The sequence below is a fragment of the Chlorocebus sabaeus genome, chromosome 16 (genome assembly GCF_047675955.1).
Source record: "Chlorocebus sabaeus isolate Y175 chromosome 16, mChlSab1.0.hap1, whole genome shotgun sequence".
Classification (NCBI taxonomy): domain Eukaryota; kingdom Metazoa; phylum Chordata; class Mammalia; order Primates; family Cercopithecidae; genus Chlorocebus; species Chlorocebus sabaeus.
In genome coordinates this window covers 4767818-4791236 of record NC_132919.1, presented here as the reverse complement: position 1 = coordinate 4791236, position 23419 = coordinate 4767818, and the positions used below count along the sequence as shown (strand labels likewise).

At 56.4% G+C, this 23419-nt stretch overlaps 1 protein-coding gene across 19 annotated transcripts in view; it reads right to left on the bottom strand.

Moving 5' to 3' along the window:
- Positions 1-23419, bottom strand: part of MINK1 (misshapen like kinase 1) — a 66529-nt gene that overhangs the window by 1048 nt on the left and 42062 nt on the right. Inside the window, exons 2-33 of one of the 19 annotated variants that reach the window (XM_008009962.3) lie at positions 17774-17839; positions 15694-15750; positions 15477-15602; positions 12594-12704; positions 12061-12151; positions 11450-11580; positions 11099-11153; positions 10868-10946; positions 10440-10615; positions 9880-9949; positions 9269-9479; positions 7257-7373; positions 6707-6793; positions 6278-6499; positions 5889-6062; positions 5310-5570; positions 4805-4890; positions 4527-4637; positions 4272-4384; positions 3950-4038; positions 3720-3743; positions 3432-3595; positions 2936-3041; positions 2718-2855; positions 2397-2505; positions 1805-1972; positions 1554-1697; positions 1209-1343; positions 913-1013; positions 674-823; positions 428-587; positions 200-339 (exon numbers count right to left, since the gene is read on the bottom strand). In XM_008009962.3, the coding sequence (XP_008008153.1) occupies positions 200-339; positions 428-587; positions 674-823; positions 913-1013; positions 1209-1343; positions 1554-1697; positions 1805-1972; positions 2397-2505; positions 2718-2855; positions 2936-3041; positions 3432-3595; positions 3720-3743; positions 3950-4038; positions 4272-4384; positions 4527-4637; positions 4805-4890; positions 5310-5570; positions 5889-6062; positions 6278-6499; positions 6707-6793; positions 7257-7373; positions 9269-9479; positions 9880-9949; positions 10440-10615; positions 10868-10946; positions 11099-11153; positions 11450-11580; positions 12061-12151; positions 12594-12704; positions 15477-15602; positions 15694-15750; positions 17774-17839 (3972 nt within the window). Of the gene's footprint in view, positions 1-199; positions 340-427; positions 588-673; positions 824-912; positions 1014-1208; positions 1344-1553; positions 1698-1804; positions 1973-2396; positions 2506-2717; positions 2856-2935; positions 3042-3431; positions 3596-3719; positions 3744-3949; positions 4039-4271; positions 4385-4526; positions 4638-4804; positions 4891-5309; positions 5571-5888; positions 6063-6277; positions 6500-6706; positions 6794-7256; positions 7374-9268; positions 9480-9879; positions 9950-10439; positions 10616-10867; positions 10947-11098; positions 11154-11449; positions 11581-12060; positions 12152-12593; positions 12705-15476; positions 15621-15693; positions 15751-17773; positions 17840-23419 lie in introns of those variants that run through there. The other 18 variants (XM_008009963.3, XM_008009966.3, XM_008009964.3 and 15 more) reach the window with 18 other exon arrangements.

Genomic DNA, 23419 nt, shown 5'->3' with positions numbered 1-23419 from the left:
ACCAGCCCCCTGGGCGCCAGCTGGAAAGTCCTCAGAACTGAAGGGAGCGCAGGGCAGTGGTAGTGGCTGCCTTCCGAACTCCCAGAGGGGCCCGCTTTCAGGGAGACACCACGACCATCCTCTCCCCAGACCTCTGCCCAGGGGCCTGGGGTCACGGCAGCCGGGACGGCAGGGCTTTCAGAGGGAAGGAGACTCCCACCTTGTCATTCCGCTCACACAGGAACTTGAGCCTCTGGGCTCGTTTGTGCATGAAGACCCCGTCCAGGTGGCCCGTCTCCACAGAGCGGATCTCAATGGCTTTCTCACCCCAGCCCATTATCTGGTTGGAGCAGATGTAGGCTGTGGGGAAAACACGTGAGGCGCTGAGCAGGCTGCACCCCGGGGCCACCTCAGGGGCATGTGGCTGGGAGGGCGGCAGCTCACTCACCCACAGAGGTGGGCATCTCTCCCCACTGCAGCACCACATCCTTAATGATCCGCCCGTACGTGTTGACGTAGACACCCTCGTCCTCGTAGCACAGCAGCATCTCCATGCCGTCGGTGTTGGGGAGGAAAATGATGGCATGGGGCGTGATCTGGCTCTGGATCTGGGGAGAAGGAGGTGGGCTGGAGTCTCTGTGTCTGGTGCCCAGACTGGGCGAACCCACTCCTCCAGCAGCCCCGCCAAGCTCACGTGCACAGGGATGTAGATGTCATAGCTGTTCCCCGAGTCGACATCCACAGCATGGAAGCCAGCACTGGAGCCATAGATGACCTTGAGCCGCTGCCCCTCCTCTACTGTCAGGTCGACCAGCAGAGGGCGGTGAGGGAGGTCGGCAAAGGACTGCAGAGAAGTGGAGGAGAGGAGGGTTCAGGGGAACGGGGAGAGGCGCTGGGACTCCAGATGGTGTTAGGGGCCGAGGCTGGGGTTACCTTGAAGGCCATGAATTTGTGGTAGGGTTTGGGGGCCCAGGCATACACCTCCACGGAGCTCTTGAGGGCGATGACCAGGAACTTAATCCGCTCGTATTTCACTGGGGGCCGGAGAGAAGAGGGTTGCTGAGGCTTCCCTTCTTGGGCCACGGGCGCCTCCCTGTGGTCTGTCACTACACTGCCCCACCCAGGCCCCAAGACCCTGGCTCCCAAGCTTTCTCAGCCATTAGACCCAGGCCCATTTCCCTCTCTTCATGAACAAGTATGCGCTGGCCACTCAGCTGGGACATCCTCACCGACACGGTAGTGCCCGCAGCCCTCCATGTCCCCGACGGTGGTCCAGCCCTGCTTCTTCTCCACTTCTGGGTCGTTGTGCAGAATCTTGTTCCGCAGCCAAGACAGGTAATACACCCGCAGTTTGTTCCTTTTCCCTGAGGAAAAGACAGACACGCCCCCCCGTTCTCATCTGAGGCCCGGCTGCCACCGCCCTGGCCTCCTCTGTCGGCATGCCACAAGGGGTAAGAAAGTGCCGCTTCACCTTCCAGTGCCTGGACCAAGGCTGCCCTCCTCCCCGGTCAGAAGACGGTGACAGCGCCAGGGAGCTGAGCCCCTCCTCCCTCCCCCACTCGCCGCACCTGTACCTGAGATGGTGATGAGCAGGTTGAGACCCTCCAGCACGTCCATCTGCTGGAAGCGTCGCCGCCCAATGAGTCCGTACACCTTGCCCTGCCCACTTCGGTCCAGCAACATCAGCCCATTCTCCGTGCCCACCAGCAGGTTGACCCCTGCAACAGGAGCCCTTGGGCAGGTCAGAGGCTCAGCCAGGCCCTCGCCTAACCAGGAGCATGGGAGCCACGCCAGAGCCCCCCCAGCGATCCCTGCCCTGGCTCACCCCAAAGGGCTGCACACAGGATCTCAGAGTTGAATCGCTTCTTGTACTTCCGGATCTCAGGGGTCTCACTGTGGGCCCGGGTGTTGGTGGGATTCACGTTGACCACAGAGCCCTTCCTCACGTCGTACTGCAGCTGGTCGAGCCGAGTGCCCTCTCCACCCACTAGGGCTGCCAGAAGGAGGAGGCGGGAGGAGGGGCTGCAGCTTCTCACCCCATCTCTTTCTACCTCCATCCCCTATATCAGGTCTTGGTGCCTCATAATACACAGAAAGGAGAAAGACGGGAGGAGAAGGGGTGCACGGGAGAGGGGGATAGAGTGCTGGACCCCCCCTTTTGAGTCAGAAGGTCTGGCTCAAGTCCCATTTCTGTCACTTGCTAGCTTTGAGTCTTTGCCCAGGTCACCTGGCTACTCTGAGCATTTCCTCTCCTGTGGAGGGGTCGCAGAGGCCCTTCCTTCTCTCTGCCCGGGCAGGTGCTAGGGCCCAAGGGATAGGTCCTGTGGCTTTGTGAGGCTGCGTCTCAACACCACCATGCTCCCTTCCAGGCTGCCCTGGACCCCAGCCTCATGGCAGGTCTGTCCTCCCGTCCTCACCTGTGATGGGGATGGTGTCCCCACTGCCTCCAGGCTGGTAGATCCCTAGATCCACAAACATCGTGAACGAGCTCTTGCCAGGGGCCTTTACCAGCCCACGAGACTGGTACTGTGGTGGGGGGGCCGCAGTCAGGCAAACAAGTGCAAGTCCAGCTGCGGCCCTGCCCCTGCTGCTGTTCCCAGGCTCCAGCTCCCCAACTGGCACCCCCATTGTCCAGCTCCCAGCGCTCCGCCCCATCCTCCGCCGTGACCCAGCACCCAGACCTCCTGCCCACCGCCCGGGCTCTTCTCTCCCAGCGGACCTGCCTCCGGCCCACTTACATCACTGCTCCCATCCTTCGAGGGCGGGCTCTGGCCTTTGCTGTTCTCGGTGGGTGAGTGGCTGGGCTGCACCACGTCAGGCAGGTTTGTATACCCGTTGCTGTCAGCATGCAGCAGGTTCCGCTCCTCTTCAGGGGTCTACAGGACAGAGGGCAGGGTTGGCACGGGGCTGAGGAGGGCACACACAGGTACAGGGGAGGCAGCGGAGGCTCACTCACACGCTGGACCACCATGGTGCCGCCCCCATATGGGGGCTGGGTCCCGGTGATCTCCTCGACGTCGTGGACCACCATGGTGCTGACGCTGTCTGTATCCCCATCGCTGCTGTGAGAGAGGAAGGTGGGGCCTCTCCAGGTCCTGCCCGTGGCCACAGAAGTGCCAAAGGCAGCAGATGGCAGCCAGAGCCCAGGCTTTTGTCTCTATTCAAAACACAACCTGCTCCACCCTCACAGGGTAGTCCCTGTTCCACCGTGAGGTGCTTCCCTGCATGGCACACAGGGCAGGCTGGCACAGGAGCAGACAGGCACTTGAAGAGGCCACCCCAGAACACACAGGGCAGCGGGAAAGAGACAGGAACCTGCACCCTCACCCCACTCTCTAGAGAAGGGCGCTGTTCTCCCTCAGACTTGCTCCAAAGCCCTACCTCTCCCCTACTGCCACTTCCCCTCCCTCCCTGTGCCTTGGAGTGGGAGGGCCCCACTCCCGATGCCGTACCGGCCCCCAGGGGTGTCTCTGCTCCCCTCTGATGGCCCGCCTTCGCCTTCCTCCTCGTCATCCTCACTGCTCTCCACCTCCTCACTGGACGATGAGTAGTCCATGGCCTTCTTGGGAGGCCGAGGGGCCTCGTCCAGGGTCCGCTCTTTCAGCAACACGAAGTCCTGCAGGGAGGAGCCACATGAGGGGCAGGGAGAAGGTGGGCCTGGGTGGAGGCAGACAAAGGGTGCTGGGACACCCCAGCAGGGTGACAGGAGGGGCCCCCACAAGCAGGCCCATCTCACTAACCTCACCAATTGCTCGCTTATAGCTCTGGAAGGGGCCGCAGGGGAAGAAAGAGCCAGGAGAGAGGTTAGGAGAGAGGTTAGAAACGGTTAGTAGCATGAGAAGCACCAGTCCTTCCATCCCCACAGCCCTTCCCAGTAGATCCGCGGAGACCCCACCCCTGGCACCCAGCTCCCTGGGGCTAAGCCCCAAACCAGGATGAGGCAGGCGGTGCCGGCCACCAGGCGACTCACTGCGGGCCGGCCTGGCCGCGAGCGGTGGTCATCAGGCTTGGCTTTATTCCCAGGAGAGAGCACTGGGGAGCTGTCCAGTTTGGAGGAGGCTGGACATGGCAGGGTGGAAGAAGAAAGGTCACTGATGCCTAGACAAGGGATGGCCTCAAGCCACACCTGGGCTGACCCCTTGCCCCTGAGCCCCAGAACTCAGCCCTGAGTTCCATACCCATGCAGGTCCTCCCTGTCCCTGTGGGTGTCCCAGTCCAAAGCCACCAAAGGCAGGGTCCATCCTGATAAGACTCCAGGCCCAGAGCAGGCTGCCCAGCCCTGGCTCACGTACCTCCCACGCGGTTCCGCTCCAGTGAGCCAGCCTGGGGGAGGTGCCCGTGAGAGGCTGGGAGGACACTGTCCGAGCGTTCCCAGCCAGGGTCGCTCCTCCTGAGGTCGGGGTTACTGTTGGGGGGCAGAGTCAGGGTCAGGGAGGCAGGGTGCTCCCCTCTCTGGGGTGCTGAGCTGTACTGCAGAGGGAGCCATCACCAGGGAAGCAGGTGGCAGAAGTGAGAGGTGGGAGTGAGTCGGGGGACGACTCCATTACCTAGAGGCGTTGGGCGGGCCAGGGGGCTGAGCAGGGGGCCCTGGAGGCTTTGGGGTGCCCCGCTCTGCCCGCCTTTGCAGATAGATTTGCCAGGCGGAGTTGCTGCGAGGTCTGTGAAGGGAGCACAGGGGTGCCGAGGGGGCGGGGGGGGGGGCGCTGAGGTGATGGGGCTGGGGCTTGCCCACCCCTAGGTGGGTAGGCTGGTAAAGTCCCTGTACCGCCCTACTCCCTAGGCTGCCCTCAGACCTCACCCAGGCCTTGCCCTACCCAGGCATTACCTGGCACGGACTGCCTGGGCTGGCCGGGATCCTCCGGCCCCACTGGTGTTAAGGGCAGTGGCGATAGATGAGGTCCTCTGAGGCACCTGTGGAGAGAAGTCCACGTGCTGAGAGCTGGCGCTGCGACGGGCACTTCAGAGATGTTGAAGCCTCACCTTTGAGAGGTGAGCTCCTCATGTTGATGGATGAGAAAACGGAGATTCAGGGAAGTTAGTGAATACATCCAAGGTTATGAAGCTGGGAGATGGCTGGAGCTGCGGTTCTAACTCGCAGTCTGCCCCTTAGCGGCCCCGAAACACCCTGGGTGTCTCTCGTTCCCACGCTCCCCAGGGGATCCATGCCACACCTCCACATTGCCTCCTTAGCTGGATGGCTCAGCCCTGCTGGGCAGCGCCCTGGCTTTCTCTGGCTTCCCGCCCTGCACTCTTCCCCATATGGCCCCTTCACTGCCCTCCTTCTCATGACTCGTTCCTTGCTTTTCCCTGGGCCCACAGGCTGTCCTTACCTTGGGTGGGGCCTCGTTATCTGGGCGGACCCAGGCTGGGGGGTTCGGGCTGGGGCCAGGTCCTTCAGAGGTGGGGTCTGAATTCTGGCGGATGACAGCTCCTCGGGCACTGGGCGTGGCAGCGGGTGCAGGGATGGCAGGGTCGGGGTCATGGGAGGCTGGGAAGGCAGCCAGGTTTCGGGTGGGCTGGTCCTGCAGGGACTGGGATCGGGGTACAGGTGCTGCATATGGCTTCAGTGGGACCCGGTGTGCCACCAGGCTCTGCAGGGAGAGACCAGGGAGGGTGGGCTGCCTGCTCCATGGCAGGTCCCCACCTGCAAATCAGGGTCTGAGGTGGGAAGGGGACTTTAGTTGCCCCTTCGTCCATTGAAGGACAAGGGGTTCCTTGAGCCTGAGGACAGCTACGTCAGGACAGACAAGGGCAGCAAGAAGCAGGTGAGTGTCTCTGTCCACATAGCCTGTGCTCTGGAATCCTGGCTCAGGGCTGAGCAGGTGTGTGTGTGCGTGTGTGTGCGCGCACCTGGGCTCTGAGCAAAGCTCCCTGTGTCTGCACTAAGACAGAAGTGGGGAGTTACTCACCTTGTGCGGTCCCTCCTGGGGCTCTACCGGCCTCTGCATAGGAGGAGTCTGGGAAAGGGGTCCTGCAGGTCCGGGGGAGGCCTGGGGGATGGAGGGCTCAGGCCCCGTGCTGCTTGGCTTGCTCTTGGCCAAGGGAGAGTTCTGCTGCTTGTTCATCCTTGTTCTCTCTTCTACCTGTGATGTGAAGGGATGTCAAGCAGGCCAGCTCCTGCCTCCCTGTTCTCAAAACTGAGGGTCCCGCCCGCCCTGACCACTCCTGTCCTACGCTGTGTGCTGTGTGCTCCTTTCCCCTGCTCGGTGCCTGCTCCTGTGAACCACCACTTCTTGTGGCTCTCCAGGCCTCAGGCAGTGGGACTGCAGTCTCAGGAGGCAAAGGAGGCAGTGAGTACCTCTCGGGCCCAGGCTGGTTTGTCGGCGGGATTCAGGCCCCGACCATAATGGTACAGGGGCTTCCTGTCCCCGGGCAGGAGCTGCTGCTGCTGCTGCTGTTTCTGAAGCTGCTGCTGCTGTTGCTGCTGCTGCAGGGACTTGAGGTAGGCATGCTCCTGCTGCAGCTGCCTCTGGAGACGCTCTGACTGCCGCTGCTCCTCCAGCTGCTTCCGCTTGTATTCCTGGGCCCAAGGGTAGGGAGAGAGGGCTCAGCAGAGTGTGGCCTGGGAGTTAGAGCAGGCATGCCCTCTCTTTTCTCCAACTGCCTAGAGAGGAGATGTATTCCCTTGATGTCTTGGGTGAATCCCTTCCCTTGAAGTGTTCCCATCCCGTTCCAGCAAAGAAGCTCTGAAAAGCATCTTCCCAGAGGACGCTGAGGGACCCGTTACCAGCAGCAGGGCCTGTTCCTGGAGCAGCTGTTGCTGAAGGATCTCGAGCTGTCGCTGCTCCTCCTCTAGCCTGTGACGAATATATTCCTGGGGGGCGGGGTGTAGGGTGGGGGGCAGAGGGCAGGGAAGGAGGAAGAGGCAGAGGAGGGCAGCAGCAGCGAGTTGGAGAAGGAGGAAGGGATCCGCAGGAGGAGGATGAGGGGGTGCAGGGGAAGAGTAAGAGAGAGGTAGGGGAGGGGATGGCATGAGCCCCAGGGGGGCCACGCGGCACAGATGGGGAAGAAGAGGGCACAGGGAATGAGGGGGATGAGGAAGGGGCCGGGGAGAGTCAGGGATGGGGTACAGAGATGGGAATGAGGCAGGGAAGGAGGAGGGAGGGGGCCAGGGTTGGGGTTGAAGGGTGGGAGAAAACAGAGAGAAAGAGTGAAGCTAGAAAAGATAGGAGGAATCTGGGTGGCGGGGAGAGAAGGGGAAAGGGCACGGGGAGCAGGGGCGGCAGGCAGCAGGAGCGGGAGGGCGGGAGGGCAGGGATGTGGGTGCGGCGCTCTACCTGCTCGCGCTCCGCCTGCCGCCGCTCCTCCTCCCGCCGCAGAACCTGCATGTCCTCCAGCCGCCGCTGCTGCTCCTTCTCCTGCAGCTTCCGCTGCTCCCGCTCCCGCCGCTGTTGCTATGGGGAGAGCCAGGTGGTCTTAAGGACCATACAGGACACCGCGGCAGCACTGTCCCTCCATGGACAGGGAGGGCAGCGCTCCTTGCTCACCACGGAGGCTTCCGCTTGTTTCTGTAACTACACCCATCCCCACCCAAGGGCCCGCGGGGCTGGGCTCGGGAAAACAGCCAGTAGCTGTGATGAGAGAGGCTGTGAGACTGACCGCTGCCTGTGGGGTGTGCTTAGCTAGACAACACCTTCCCCTACCCACACCCCACCAAACAACAAAGAAAACCCGAACTCAAAACAAGCTCCCCAGCACTCCTAGCCTAAAACCGACCTTTGCCTGAAGTCCATACAGAGCGGGTCGTAGTGACAGACTTTGGCCACAAGAGGGCACGAGGTGCCCGTGCACAGAAAGCACAGAAAAGGGACCTGGCCCCCTCCTTGGCAAGCCCCGATGCCCACGTGGTACTTGACTTTCACGGTATTTCCGATCACAAAGTCTACCACCACCACCACCACCACCACCACCTACAACAACAAAAGCACAAGCCCTAAGAGGCCCTTAAACTTGAGGGAACTTGTGCCTATTCCTGCAATGAAGTTGCTGGCATGCCTTCTCCAGTAACGCCGTTAGATAGGACTTTGTCACTATGCTATCCGAACGCTATATTTTATTTATTTATTTATTTATTTTTTGAGACAGAGTCTTGCTCTGTTCCCCAGGCTGGAGTGCAGTGGCGCGATCTCGGCTCACTACAACCTCCACCTCCCGGGTTCAAGTGATTCTCCTGCCTCAGCCTCCCGAGTAGCTGGGACTACAGGCGTGTGCGCCACCCACACCTGGCTAATTTTTTGTGTTTTTAGTAGAGATGGGGTTTCACCATATTAGACAGGCTGGTCTTGAACTCCTGACCTCGTGATCCACCCGCCTCGGCCTCCCAAAGTGCCGGGATTACAGGCGTGAGCCATCGCGCCCGGCCTATATTTTCAAAACTGCACAAGGCTCTTCTGTAGCAGGTTTTCTTGCAAATTATTTTTTGTTCAACAATGAGAGGGCCTGCTTTGGGGGTAGCAGGTGGACAGTGTGGATGCTGCGGGTTATTAGTAGTAGTAGTAGTAGTATTGGAGATGGAGTCTCACTCTGTCACCCAGGCTGGAGTGCAGTGGTTCAATCTCTGCTCACCTCTGCCTCCCGGGTTCAAGTGAATCTCCTGTCTCAGCCTCCCAAGTAGCTGGGATTACAGGCACGTGCCACCACACCCAGCTGATTTTTGTATTATTAGTAGAGATGGGGTTTCACCATGTTGGCCAGACTGGTCTCAGAAACTCCTGACCTCAGGTGATCCGCCCACCTCAGCCTCCGAAAGTGATGGGATAACAGACGTGAGCCACCGCGTCTGGTCTATTGCCTGTTATTTAGACACATTTTTTGTTAAGTCCAGTTAATCATGAAATTTGAAATCATGTAACTGTTTCAACAGAAATGCCATTGATTTAAGGCATTTTATTTCTATTTTTATTCTGAGGCAGAGTCTCACTCTGTCGCCCAGGCTGGAGTGCAGTGGCACGATCTCGGCTCACTGCAAGCTCCGCCTCCCGGGTTCATGCCATTCTCCCGCCTCAGCCTCCCCAGTAGCTGGGACTACAGGCGCCACCACCACGCCCAGCTAATTTTTTGTAGTTTTAGTTGAGATGGGGTTTCACTGTGTTAGCCAGGATGGTCTCGATCTCCCGACCTCATCATCCGCACGCCTCAGCCTCCCAAAGTGCCAGGATTACAGGCGTGAGCCACCGCGTGTGGCCCCATTTAAGGCATTTTAAAACCTGTTCTCCCTGAGGCCCTAATGGACCCTGGGGCAGGTCAGCAGGAGGCCGCACCAGGCCTGGGCCCTTGGGAGACAGCCCACCTCCTCCACGCGGCGCCGCTCCTCCTTCTGCTCCTCTATGCGCCTCTGCCGCTGGTGCAGCAGGTGTTTGATGTGTGCCTCGGGGTCTCGCTGCTGCTGCTGCTGCAGCTGCTGCTGCTGTTTTAAAGCCTCTGAGTTGCTCTTATTTTCCTGCTGGAGGCGGAGAAATTCCCGGCGTAGAGTCGACTCTCCAGGCACGTTCATGATGGAGCTGGGCAGGGGTGGCACAAAGAAGCGCTGGGGTCAGAACCCTGTTGGTTCCCACTCTCAACTCCGTGGGCCCGCCTGAGTGGGTGCTTTAACTGGATCAAAGCCTCTGCCTCTGGCCACTCCCAGGTGGCCAGGAGACTCACTGTCCCCTTCTGCCCAGTCTTCAGCCCTGTCCTCCTTTCCTATTACTGCTGCGCTCCACCTTCACCCTGAATTGCTCTTTCCCCAGCTCTTGCTCACTCATTTGTTCCACTTCTTAGCACTCGGGAATTTGGTTTCTAGGAGTCTCTACCTCTCTGTGCCCATCACCCCCAGGCCGAGCATCTCCAAAGCCAAGCACCACTGTAGTCCCCCCACTCAGTGATGACCCCACCAACTCCTGCTCCGCCTGCCAGGCCTACCTTGGCTCTCCTTCCTCTCCATGGCTGTCGTCTTCCTCCTCGCTGCCGCTGTACTCATATTCTGTCTCCTCTGCAGGGGAGACCACTGCTGTTAACTCACCCAGTGCCCCAGACCCCGCCATGGGCTAGGGAAACCTTGGGTGGTATGGATAACTAGAAGGTCTGTCTGGGTGGGCAAGCATGAGGGGCCCCATCCACTTCCTGGGAGCAATGGGAGGACAGTGTGTCTCAGGTGTGGGCCCGGACAGGGACCAGGACTGGGTCCCTGGGCAGCTGAGGTGTGGCAGAGCCTGTGCCTGGGCTCGCACACGTAAGTGCTTAGCATGGAGTTTTCATAAGGATGTGAAACGCCAGTCCTCCTCTGGAGGGCTGACCCAGATGGGGAGGGAAAGGAGGGAAAACCCCTCGGCCGTTGCAAGTTTGAGAACGATCTCCTTGGACAGGGAGAGCTGGGGCCAAGGAGGGGAGCAGGAAGGGGAGCCAGGAGTGAGCAGGGCTGGCAGAGAGGAGCCAGGCTGGAGTGTCCTCTAGTACCTGCCCCCTCCAGCCTGCCCACTGACCTTTCTCACCCCGCTTCTTCCGGGATCGGTCAATGTGGTCCTTAAGCTGGATGCGGACCTGCCGCTCCGTGGGCTGGTCCCGGATGAAGGGAAACTTCAGCAGCTGCTCCGTGGGTGGGCGGCTCAGGTAAGTCTTGATGAGACATGTGTCAATGAAGTCAATGAACTTCTTAGACCTGGAAACAGTGGTGGCTCACACTAGGAGGGTCCCCTCAGAAGGGATGGGTGCAGGAGAAAGAGGGTGGATCACTCATCCACAAGCCGCCTTGACATCCCTCCTGTCTTCATATCCCAATACCAGTCACCGCCCTCTGCCCCCCGGAATCTCTTCTCTGGTGAGATCCAAGCCGGATCACAGAGGGCATGAAGGTGGGGATGGCCTTGTCCAGGGACCTTCCTTCCCAGAGCCCACACTCTCAGAGACCTACCACTTCTTGGACTTGAGTCTGGGCGGAGGGTTCCGAGGAATGAGGAAGAGGGCTCGCATGGGGTGCATGTCACACAGAGCTGGACACAGAAGAGACGCCCTCAGTCCCTTTCACTGCACTGGAGCTACAGGACCCTTCCTCAGCAGGGTCCCAGGACCCAGCTCCTCCCTACAGCCCTCTCTGGGCCCTTGCTTTCCCTCCGCTCCCACTCCCGGCAGACTCAGAACTTACGGGGGGCTCCCTCTGCCATCTCGATGGCTGTGATTCCTAGAGACCAAATGTCACTCTACAGACGGGAGAGAAGGAACAAGAATATTCCTGACAACTCTGCCTTGCAACCTCTCTTCACCCACCATCCTGGCCTCTTCAGGAGCCTTCCTGGGCCACCCTCCTTCCTGCAGCAGTGCTCTCCAACCCCTCCCATCTTCCCACCCACGCTTGCCTTGCCATAAGATGTTCCCCAGCCCCTCACTGCTAACATCATCCGACCTTCCTTTGTTCCCCAGCCTGCTCAGGCCCCATGGTCCTCATACTGCTTCCTGCCCTTGGTAGCCCCCGTGCTCCCAACTTTCCACTCCATACCCTGTAATCGTAGGTGGCATCGGGGTTCTCATCACAGGCGATGACCTCTGGAGCCATCCAGTAGGGAGTCCCAATGAAAGTGTTCCGTCTGCCCACGGTGCGGTCCAGCTGAGCACTCACCCCAAAATCCACTGTGAAGACACAGAGGGAGGGATCAGCGTGGAGAGTCATCCCTGCTCCCTTGCCTCACATCCCTGCATACACACACAGGACTTGCCTGAGGCAGCTGAGGTCCTGGCCCTACCCAGACACCCCAGCACCCTCCTTTACCCCATCAACATCCTGAAGCACCCGATTCCACCCTCCTGCATCTTAGAGAAAAACCCCAGTGAAAGGATCACGAACAGCATCCCAGGCAGGAGGGTCATCAGATCCCAGCTCCCCAGAGCAACCTGCAGAGCACCTGGCCCATAACAGGTGACAGGTGTGGAGCTTCCTGAGGGATTTTCAGCAGGAGGCAGGGCATTCCAGGGGAAGAGGGGAACGGGGAGGGAGTGAGCCTCCCCAACAGGGAGGAAGTTGGGCCTGAGCCACCAGAGGGAAAAAGGGGTGCCTCATTCTCTGTTCTGGGGGTGAAAGGGCCCCGTCAGCCTCAGAAGGAGCCGGCGCACCTAGCTTGACCTCAGCATTCTCTGTCAGCAGCACATTCTGCCCCTTGATGTCTCGATGGATGACCTTGTGGGCATGGAGATGGGCCAGACCCTGGGACAGGAGAGCAGGGAAATTAGCCATGGTGTTGGAGGGGGTGGGAAAGAGTAAATGGGGAGTGAGTTGAGGGGACAAGGAGCAATCAGTCTGGACAGGGCTGGGATGAAGGAGCAGACCCTCTCCACCAGGAGCCCAAGCAAGCTGAGCTGTCCTGGAGAGCTTCCTCAGACTGGTGGCTCCAGGTGAATTCCCAAAGTTACAGGGTTACAGGTGGAGAAGTGGCAGAGCTTGGAAACAGAGGAGCCTGTCTCCTCCAGCAGCCTGAGACTTCCCAAGGCTGGGACCCTGCTTCCACATCCCAACCGCATCAGGCCTGCTGCTCCTGAAAGGGGGCAGTTATGTCTCCTCCCAGTGCAGGGAGGATCTTTGCTCACGGAGAAGCTCCAGCCAGGGTAGCAGAGGAGGAGAAGACAAGGGGAGGGGGCCTGGAGCTCACCCTGAGGATCTCCCTGCAGATATAGGCGATACAGTCCTCCTTCAGGGCGTTTCCTTTCGTGTTCTTTACCAGGTCAGTCACTGAACCAGCACCACAGAACTCCATCACCAGCTAGGATCCCAGGAAGGTACGGAAAGGAAAAGTATCAGTCAGACAAGCCCCCCAACCCCCGCCCCAATCCCCTGCTAGACTCCTGGAGAAGGACCAGAGACCTTGGGGCTAGAACTGGTATGAGCTGGAAAGCAAGGGCCACAGAAGCCTCACAAAGGCCACAGGGTTTCCTGAAGTCGAGAGAGAGGGAAAAAGGCTGGGTGCGGTGGCTCACGCCTGTCATCCCAGCACTTTGGGAGGCTGAGGCAGGCAGATTACCTTAGGTCAGGAGTTCAAGACTAGCCTGGCCAACATGGTGAGCAAGACTCCGTCTCAAAAAAAGAAAAAAAAAAAAAGAGGGAAAGAGAGAAGGAATACAGAACTGGCAGGTGGGGCTGGGATCAGGGTAGGAGCCCAATGAATCCCTGAAACTGTAGACAAAATGATGCAGGTATATGCGTTTTCCTTGAGGAAGGGTCTAGTACTTTCATCAGATTCTCATTGGGATTCCAAACCTTAAAGCGGTTAGGAACTACTGCTTTACGGCTGGGTGCGGTGGCTCACGCCTGTAATCCCAACACTTTGGGAGGCTGAGGCAGGTGGATCACGAGATCAGAAGTTCAAGACCATCCTGGCTAACACGGTGAAACCCCATCTCTACTAAAAATACAAAAAATTAGCCAGGCATGGTGGTGGGTGCCTGTAATCCCAGCTACTCAGGAGGCTGAGGCAGGAGAATCGCTTAAACCTGGGAGGCAGAGGTTGCAGTGAGCCGAGATCGCGCCACTGCACTTCAGCCTGGGCGACAGAGCGAGACTCTGTCTCAAAAAAAAAAAAAAAAAGAACTACCGCTTTGGATCAGGGACTGGACCAAGGCCTGCTTCTGTACAGTCAGCAAGTCAAGAATGGTTTTTACCTTTTTTTTTTTTTTTTTTTTTTTGAGACAGAGTCTTACTCTGTCGTCCAGAGTGGAGTGCAGTGGCACAATGTCGGCTCACTGCAACCTCCGCCTCCCAGGTTCAAGCGATTCTCCTGCCTCAGCCTCCCAAGTAGCTGGGACCACAGGCACCTGCCACCACACCCCGGTTAATTTTTGTATTTTTAGTAGAGACAGTTTCAGTGTGTTGACCAGGCTAGTCTTGAACTCCTGACCTCGTATGATTCACCCACCTCAGCCTCCCAAAGTGCTGGGATTACAGGCTTGAGCCTTTGCGTCCGGCCTGGTTTTTACATTGTTAAATGGTTGTGGGAAAAAAGAAAAAAAGGAATCATATTTTATGATATGTGAAAATGAAAAAACATTCAAATGTGAGTGACCTCAGTGAAGGTGTTGGGGGTATAGCCATGCTCATTCGTTTATGTACTGTCTATTGCTGCTTTCGTGGTACAACAGAATTGAGCAGCTGGGACAGCAAATATGACCTGCAAAGCCTAAAATATTTACTGTCTGGCCCTTCACAGAAAAAGTTTGCCAGTCCCTGACTTAGAAGCAGAAAAGGGACTAAGAATCAGTGATTCTCCAGGTCTGCTAGAGACAGAAAGAGTGCGTAGGGTCTATCCAGACAGCTGCAGCAGGGAACCTGGGAAGACCCTGAGAGAAACTCCTCCAGAACAAAGAGTAACAAGCCCAGGAGATGAGGAGGTCTCTGGGTCTGCACCTCCCAGGGAGAGCAGCTGAGACCCGGAGGCAGAGAAGATGGCTTCAACCAGGCTTTCTGGGAATCAGCATGCTTGTCCACGTTTTTACTAAAAGCCACATCCAATGCAGGAGAAGGTTGGATGGACACATATATTTGCATATGCAATAAAAGTAATTTGCATGTGCCTACTCCTTGGAGAGCAGAGCACAGTGAGAGGAGGGGAGGACCTGTGCCTAACAGGTCCAGAAGGGGGCGCCCGGCCACTAATGCCTCTAGCCAGACACGATCTCCACCACACACACCTGGCAGGTACACCCCCCTGTCACCTTTCTCCCTTTCTTTGTGTGCATGAGTGTGTGTGTTCCCAAAAAGCCAAAGGGCCTTGGAGGCCAGGACCATGGCTCATGCTTGTCTATACAGAAGTGCTTAGTAAGTGCTTGTCGTCTGAATGGCTGCTGGGAGGGGAGACCTGGCGTCAGTGCCAAAATTCCCGACAGCCATTGCCACACTCCCTGCTGCTCCATCCTCAGGGACTGGGCTCAGTACCACAAAGGGTGAGGCTGGGGGAACATGTCAGCACCAGTGCCCAGGCTAGGGAGGGGAATGGCTTTTAGGAATGTTCTGGGACAGGCAGGAGGAATTTGGGGGAGGCCCCAAGCTCCGCAGCAGGCTCTGGTTTGAATGGTGACCCAGAAGGGCTGGGTGCACTGTAGCGTGTGGGGGTGCTGGGAGGGATCTGGGCTCTGTTATCTCCCACAAATATTTTGGTTCTGTTGCTTTCCCAGGAGCTGTGCTCAAAGGCAGGAAAACTGATGGACGGCCTCCCCACGGTCTCTCTAGCCTTTGCCAGGATTATATTTGCTTATTAAGAGCTGATCACACAGTGTGAGATACTGGTTAGAGGAAGAGTTGGGGCAAACGCCAGGACCCCTCCCCACAAAACACTCAAAGACTGAGAGGCTGCAATTCATGGGGGCTGGAGTGCGGGGCCATCCTTGAGGCAGGAGGCTCCTCTGGGTCCGGGGACGGGGAGGCTGGGTAGACCGGAGGGAGGGTAGCTGGCGAGGACAGATGCTGGGCACTGATACCAAGTCCTAGTGAACGGCCCAGAGACAGGGCATGCGGGGAGGGCAGGCAGGGGGGCGTTTCTCACCCAGAGCTGGTCATCGTTTCCTGGGGGGCTCTTCTTGATGAAGGCTCCATAGTAGGTGGCAATGTTGCGGTGGTGAGAGTATTTTTTCAGCATGTTGATCTCCTGTTTGATCTCTTCTTCCTCATCCTAGGCAAATGGGAGGAGCTGAGCCCTGAGACTCCCCCCACACTCCCTTCTCGGAGATCCAACCCTCCCACTGCCCAGCTCCACTCCCTACCTCGGTGACATCCATGACCTTGATGGCAGCCAGCTGCCCAGTCTTGACATGCCGACCCTGCAGGACAGAGGGATCTGAGTCTATGCTCAGAGAGCGGAACGTTCTGAGGGCTTGACTCTGGGAGACACAACTTTTGACTGTTTTCTGTCTTACAAAGTGCCCCTTGGCCGGGCGCTGTGGCTCATGCCTGTAATCCCAACACTTTGGGAGGCCGAAGCAGGCGGATCACTTGAGACCAGGAGTTCGAGACCAGCCTGGCCAACATGGAGAAACCCCGTCTCTACTAAAAATACAAAAATTATCCGGGTGTGGTGGCGGGCGCCTGTAATCCTAGCTACTCAAGAGGCTGAGGCAGGAGAATTGCTTAAACCTGGGAGGTGAGCCAAGACCAGGCCACTGCACTCCAGCCTGGGGGACAAAGCGAGACTCTGTCTCAAAAAAATAAATAAATAAATAAAGTACCCCTCATTGTGGCTACACACCTCAGTGAACGTGCTGCTCACGGGAGTGGACAGAGGCAGAGCGCTCCTGAGCCATCATGGTCAACAGAAAAACCACCTACAGTGGACTTCCAAGTTACAGGCTCAATAAAGGTGAAGGGTCTCCTCCCAGAAAAACTCAAGACAGATGCGTCAGAAACACTTATGTTCTGTTCCAGCCTCTCTGGCTTGGACTTTACAGTCTGAAAGTTAGAGCAGGGCGGGAAAGATACTTCTCCATCCTAATGCAGGATGGAGGGAGGAGGAGGAGGCTGGGGAGGGAGGGGCTTTGCCTCACCCTCTTCTCCTAAGCAAGACAAAATGTTGGGGTGCTTGCCTGACTCACCAACTCTGGACAGGAGGCCTCTCCTAGAATCAACTTCACCCACACAGCTTTTTATTCTTGTCGATAGGGAAAGAGCAGAGACAGAGCTGAGATTTTAGGGAACTTAGAGAAACACAGAGGGGCCAGCCGACTGGTTGGCTAATGCTCCCGCCACCGTCACCAGTCCGAGTGGGAAAAAACTTCCTCTTCGAGTGTGTCCCAGTCATTGACCTCCTCCCCCAACATCTTTCTGAAATTCCTAGTGGGAGCATCTAAGGCTTGGAGAGGAAAGCCCAAAGGCTTCCTGGGGAGGAGCGGAGTGGAGGAAGGTGGCCCCTCGTGGGGATGGATTGGCTTTGCCAGCCCATGGGTTATTTTTATCCTTAGCCATTCAAAACCCCAGGTCCAGAGACGCAGAAGCACATGGCACCACTATTCCCATGGCAACAACAAGGCAAGAGACTGTGGGTGGGGTGCCTGTTTCCCCAAAGTTTGCAAGAGAAGGAGCGTAAGAGAAGGGCAGGTGGTCTCAGTGACACAGGAAACACGGGGCTAGAGATGCAGAAGAGACTTGTGACAGTATCAAGCACTCTGTCTGGAGATGAAAAAGCCACGGGTCCCAAGGGGCTCCAGTAAGAGGCAGCATTCACCCTGAGCATCCTCACTCCCCGCTGCAGCGGCTCCCCACATGCGAATGTGAGCAGTGGTCAGGCCACACGGGAGGGCTGGGCTGACCAACCTAAAAGCTACCATCGGTGGCTGAGAACAGGCCACTTCTGTCAGGGACAGAGGCAGCTCAAAAGCAGAAAGCCTGAGCTCTGGCTCCAGCAGACCAGCTGTGGGAGCAGAGGCCACTTCCCCTCTGCAGAAGGCCACCCATTAGGTCTCACTACCTCAAAGTCCTGGGTCTCTTTGTGGTCCGGGGAGAGGCCAAACCCACACCTCTGGCCTTAGCTCTCTCTGAATCCCAGGAGAGTTCTGACACACAAGGCCGTATGCCCTTCTGCCTGCTCTCACTGCTGCAAGCCACCCTTCCTGGCTTCTGGCCTGTTCCCACCACTTCCGGGACTGGCTCTGCACTCAGGCAGGCAGGGAGAGGCATCAACAGTGCCTCCCCTCCTGGGTGCTCTTTCCTCTCCCCCTCTCTACCTTTCCAGGGCCTCTGGCATCTCCCATAGCCCCCCTCAGACCTGCAGACCAGGAACCTACTTCCTTCCACTCCTCCCAAAAGTGCCCTGCAGATATGGAGGTCACACTTCCGCACCATTCGTCTCACCTTGTACACCTGTCCGTAGGTTCCATTGCCGACCACCTCCACAAGCTCAAAGATCCCAGCAGGGTCCTGGGGCAGGGGACAGGAGGGAGACAGAAGAATACTACATCAGGACTTTAGAAAAGGATTACAGAGCTAGAGAGGGGGAAAGTGGTATCCAGTGAAGATATGAGAGCAAACACCAGTATATCAGGAGGGCACGCAGCGGGAACCCTGGTGGCTAGCTGCCCTTTTCCCGGATTGGTTCAGAGTGAACGTTCTATGGGAAAAGTTGGAAGAAGTGAGTGGCCGGGCGTGGTGGCTCACGCCTGTAATCCCAGCACTTCGGGAGGCCGAGGCGGGCAGATCACAAGGTCAGGAGATCGAGACCATCCTGGCTAACACAGTGAAACCCCGTCTCTACTAAAAATACAAAAAATTAGCTGGGCATGGTGGCGGCGCCTGTAGTCCCAACTACTCGGGAGGTTGAGGCAGGAGAATGACGTGAACCCGGGAGACGGAGGTTGCAGTGAACTGAGACTGTGCCACTGCAGTCCAGCCTGGGCAACAGAGCGAGACTCTATCTCGGGGAAGAAGAAAAAAAAATAGAAGTGAAAGAACGTGGAAGTCAGAGCCCAGATAGCTTTTCAAAGACATGTTCCCGATTTCAAATCCACTGAGAAACTGCGTCTGTATCCTCATCTGCAAAATAAGGGTACCCGAGAACCTGCCTCTGGGGTTGGTATTCACATTTTAAGTGGAGAAATGCCCATCAAATGCTTCAGATGGTTCCTGGCACCAGAGTGTGTGCCCAATAAAAGTTAATGACCATTCTTATTATCTTTTTTTTTTTTTTTTGAGACGGAGTCTGGCTCTGTTGCCCAGGCTGGGGTGCAGTGGCCAGATCTCTGCTCACTGCAAGCTCCGCCTCCCGGGTTTACGCCATTCTCCTGCCTCAGCCTCCCGAGTAGCTGGAACTACAGGCGTCCGCCACCTCGCCCGGCTAGTTTTTTGTATTTTTTAGTAGAGATGGGGTTTCACCGTGTTAGCCAGGATGGTCTCAATCTCCTGACCTCGTGATCCACCCGTCTCGGCCTCCCAAAGTGCTGGGATTACAGGCTTGAGCCACTGCGCCCGGCCTATCTTACTTCTTAAAAGCAGGGATGAGGAAGGCTAGCAGGGAGCAGGAATTTGAGGGCCACCATCCTTTTGTCCTTCCCTCTTCCCAGTCCCCCTGACACTGAGGGCTTCCAGGCCAGGGTTTGAGCAATCGGGAGCAGAGGGACCTGGAGGGAGGGAGTGAGCAGGTGATGGTGAGAAAGGGCCTCTGAGAGGGGAGAACTTTCCATTCCTACTTTTCTGAGCCAAGCAGTACCAGGAGGAGAGGGCCCTAAGGGCTCGAACAAAGCCGCTAAAGAGGCTCATCCTGCCCCTGGGCCAAGAGCAGGCAGGCCTGGCCTCAGTAACACAGCTACTGTCGGAGGCCACCCACACCCTCCTGGCAGAACTTTTTTTTTTTTTTTTTGAGAGAAAGAAGTTGGGAGGTGGAGCTGCAAGCTGAAGAGACATATAGCCCAGTATTGTCCACACTCCTGCACCTCCTGCAGAATGATGGCTCTTTTTTTTTTTTTCTTTTGAGACTGGGTCTAACTCTGTCACCCAGGCTGGATGCAGTGGTACAATCATAGCTCACTGCAGCCTCAGTCTCCTGGGCTCAAGCAGTCCTCCCACCTCAGCCTCCCAACACATTAATATTATAGGCATAACCCAGCATGCACAGCTAAAAAAAATATTTAATAGGTGTAAAACACAGTAGGATCCACAGGAAAGAGAGGTGCTGTCACCACAGTGCGGATGGCTAACAAGAGGTCTTCCTGACCCTGAGAGCTGGAAGTAACCTGAAAAAAGTCATCTCATCCATCTTCAGTTCTAGACCAGAGGCTCAAAGACCACAGAGTTCCCCACAGCGCTGCCCAACAGAAGAACTCATCCATTCTGAGGCCTCTGAACTGACTGCTGCGAAGTCCTTCCTTGAATCAAACTGTAGTTCTTTCTGAGATGGAGGGAGACAGGAAAAAGGACCTATGGTCATAATTTTCTGAACACTCCTAATCTAAGAGGGAAAATACCGTGGGTCTGTTAGAGCTGTAATGATCTGTCACCATCAACTCAAATTACTGTAAGTACATTTTAATTTTGTAACCTTGACTCCCAAACTGTCTCCTTCCCCCATGTTTGGGTGGCACTGAGGGATGAAGGAATATTTGAGGTCAGACACCCTGGGTTCAGATATCGACATTTAATGGGTTTCAAGTTGGTTTCCTGAAAACTCCTACTGGAAAGGGTGATTCAGAGAAGCAAGATGGGGTCCCGCACGTGACACTCTGGTTGTGATCTCTTACCCTCTCCCCACCCAGATGCTGCATGTTTCAATAGCAGCACCCCTTTCCCACCATGGTCTAGTCTCTGCCTAATCCTCCTCCTCCTCCCTTTCCTGTGTCACAGCCACCCCGTCCTTTCTCCCTTCAAAATGTGCCTGGCTTGTCTGCCACCTCAGACCAATCCCTCATGTCCTCCCTCCTGGAGCTCTTGCCTCCCCATGTCTTCCTTCTGCTGCCACTGATTTAACTTTTCCAAAATGCCGCTTTCCTGATTTTACTCTTCTGCCCAGAACTGGTAGCGGGGCTCCCCAATACTTAAGAGAGTCCCAACACCTCAGCCTGATATTTAGCGATGCCCCGTTACTATTCAACCACTAAATATCTTCTGAGTGTGCGCCTCCATTTGCCCTGCACTGGGCGAAGCCCTAAGCAGAGAAAACCTGTAACGTAATCGTATCTCATTTGATTCATCCATTACGTATTTCTTGAGCACAAACTATGTAATAACTCCCAAATTAGACACAAAAGGGAGCTCACCGATACATGAGAAATATAAAACCTTATAATTGTCTAGATTGGCCAAGTACTCAAATATGAAAATGTGGCGGTCTACGATTATGTATCACAACAGCAGCCGAAAGCACGAAAGTCGCTGAGACGCTGCTTGGTGTGGCAGAAAGAGCACGGGAGAAGGGTTTTCAACTCTGGCGTTAGTCGTGTGTCTCTGTGCAAGTATTTAACTGTTTGAGGCCTTGTTCCCCTCCCACAAGCTAAGAGGGGATTGGATTGTGTAAAAAGTCCACTTTAGGGTTGGGCATGGTGGCTCATGCCTGCAATCCCTGCACTTTGGGAAGCTGAGGAGGGCAGATCATCTGAGGTCAGGAGTTCGAGACCAGCCTGGCCAACATTGTGAAACCCCATTTCTACTAAAAAATACAAAAATCAGCTGCGTATGGTGGTGGGCACCTGTAAACCCAGCTACTTGGGAGGCTGAGGCAGGAGAATTACTTGAACTCAGGAGGCGGAGGTTGCAGTGAGCCGAGATTGCGCTGCTGCACTCCAGCCTGGGTGAAAGAGTGAGACTCCTTATCAAAAAAGAGAAAAGAACAGAAAAGGAAAAAGAGCAGCAAAGACCATGCTGTGCTGTGGGAGAGCGGTCTGGGTTTGAATGTTGAATTGGGGATGTTGCTATGGGAGAGTGGTGACAACGTGCTAGCGGCCCTAGCTCGCTCTCAGCACCTCCTCGGCTTCGGCGTCCACTCTGGGAGCGCTTGAGGAGCCCTTCAGCTCGCCACTGCACTGTGGGAGCCCCTCTCTGGGCTGACGAGGCCAGAGCCGGCTCCCTCTACTTGCAAGGAGGTGTAGCGGGAGAGTCGTGGGTGGGAACTGAGGCTGCGCACAGCGCTCGCGGGCCAGCGCGAGTTTCGGGTGGGTGTGGGCTGGGTGGGCCCTGCACTTGGAGCAGCCGGCTGGCAACACCGGCCCTGGGCAGTGAGGGGATTAGCACCTGGACGGGCAACTGAGGAGTGTGTGCCAGGTCCCCCAGCCCTGCAGCCCGCCATGCCTGAGTCTCACCCCCACAAGGCCGTGGGCTCCCACACAGCCCGAGCCTCCCCTGATGGGTGCCACCCCCTGTTCTGAGGTGCCCAGTACCATCTACTGCCCAAGGGCTGAGGACTGTGGGCGGCCGCATGGGACTGACCGGCAGCTCCGCCTGCGGCTCAGCATCCACTAGGCGAAGCCAGCTGGGCTCCTGACTTGGGTGGGGACTTGGAGAACTTTTATGTCTAGCTGGAGGATTGTGTATGCACCAATCAGCACTCTGTGTCTAGCTCGGGGTTTGTGGATGCACCAATCAGCACTCTGTGTATAGCTCAGGGATTATAAACGCACCAATCACCACCCTGTGTCTAGCTCAAGGTTTGTAAACACACCAATCAGTGCTCTGTGTCTAGCTAAAGGATTGTAAATGCACCAATCAGCTCTCTGTAAAACGGATCAATCAGCTCCCTGTGAAATGGACCAATCAGCAGGATGTGGGTGGGGTCAGATAAGGGGAATAAAAGCAGGCTGCTGGAGCCAGCAGTGGCAACCTGCTCAGGTCCCCTTTCCACACTGTGGAAGCTTTGTTCTTTCGCTCTTCACAATAAATCTTGCTGCTGCTCACTCTTTGGGTCTACACTGCCTTTATGAGCTGTAACACTCACTACAAAAGTCTGCAGCTTCACTCCTGAAGCCAGCAAGATCATGAACCCACCAGAAGGAAGAAACTCCGTACATATCTGAACATCTAAAGAAACAAACTCCGGACACACCATCTTTAAAAACTATAACACTCACCGCGAGGGTCCACAGCTTCATTCTTACAGTCAGTGAGACCAAGAACCCACCAATTCTGGACACAGTGGGAGAGCAGTCTGGGTTTGAATGTTGGATTGGGGATGTTAAAGGATACACAGGTACATTCTATTGGGCAGTTAGAAACAAGGATCTGTAAATACAATTTACAGACATTTGTGAGTGTGAGAGCTGGAGATACAAACAAGATATCCAGGGAGAGTGTGAATGGCCACAGGCAACACATGAGAGCAGCAAAATAGACGCCAGAGGAGGAGATGGTCATGGAGGCTGCAGGGGGGATAAGGGGAGAGTGATGGCCTCGAATGCGGCAGAGCAGCCAGAGGGCACTGAAAAAAATCCCACTGACTTCAGCAGCTAGGAAACCACTGGGAACTGCCATTGTGTGAGCAGAGGGCAGACAGCGGGGGCTGGAGGAGACGGGTGTGCTGAGGAAATGAGGGCAGCACCCTTTCTGGAGAAGTCTAACCTTGAGAGGAAGGGGGAAAATCAGATGACAGAGCTGGCAGCAAAGTCAGACAATACGGTTTTCAAAATAGGGAAGATCGTTCATGATTATGGAAGGGAAGAAGCCAAAAAGGGTGGATGTTTGAGGAGTTGATTTTTCTTTTAATTTTGAGACAGAGTCTCTCTCTGTCACCCAGGCTGGAGTGCAGTGGCACGATCTTGGCTCACTGCAACCTCCACCTCCCGGGTTCAAGCGATTCTCCTGCTTCAGCCTTCCGAGTAGCTGGGATTACAGACACGCACCACCACACCTGGCTAATTTTTGTATTTTTAGTAGAGACGGGGTTTCACCATGTTGGTCAAACTGGTCTCAAAGTCCTGACCTCGTGACCCACCCGCCTCGGCCTCGCGAAGTGTTGGGATTACAGGCGTGAGCCACTGTGCCCAATTTTTGTATTTTTTATGGAGACAGGGTTTCACCATG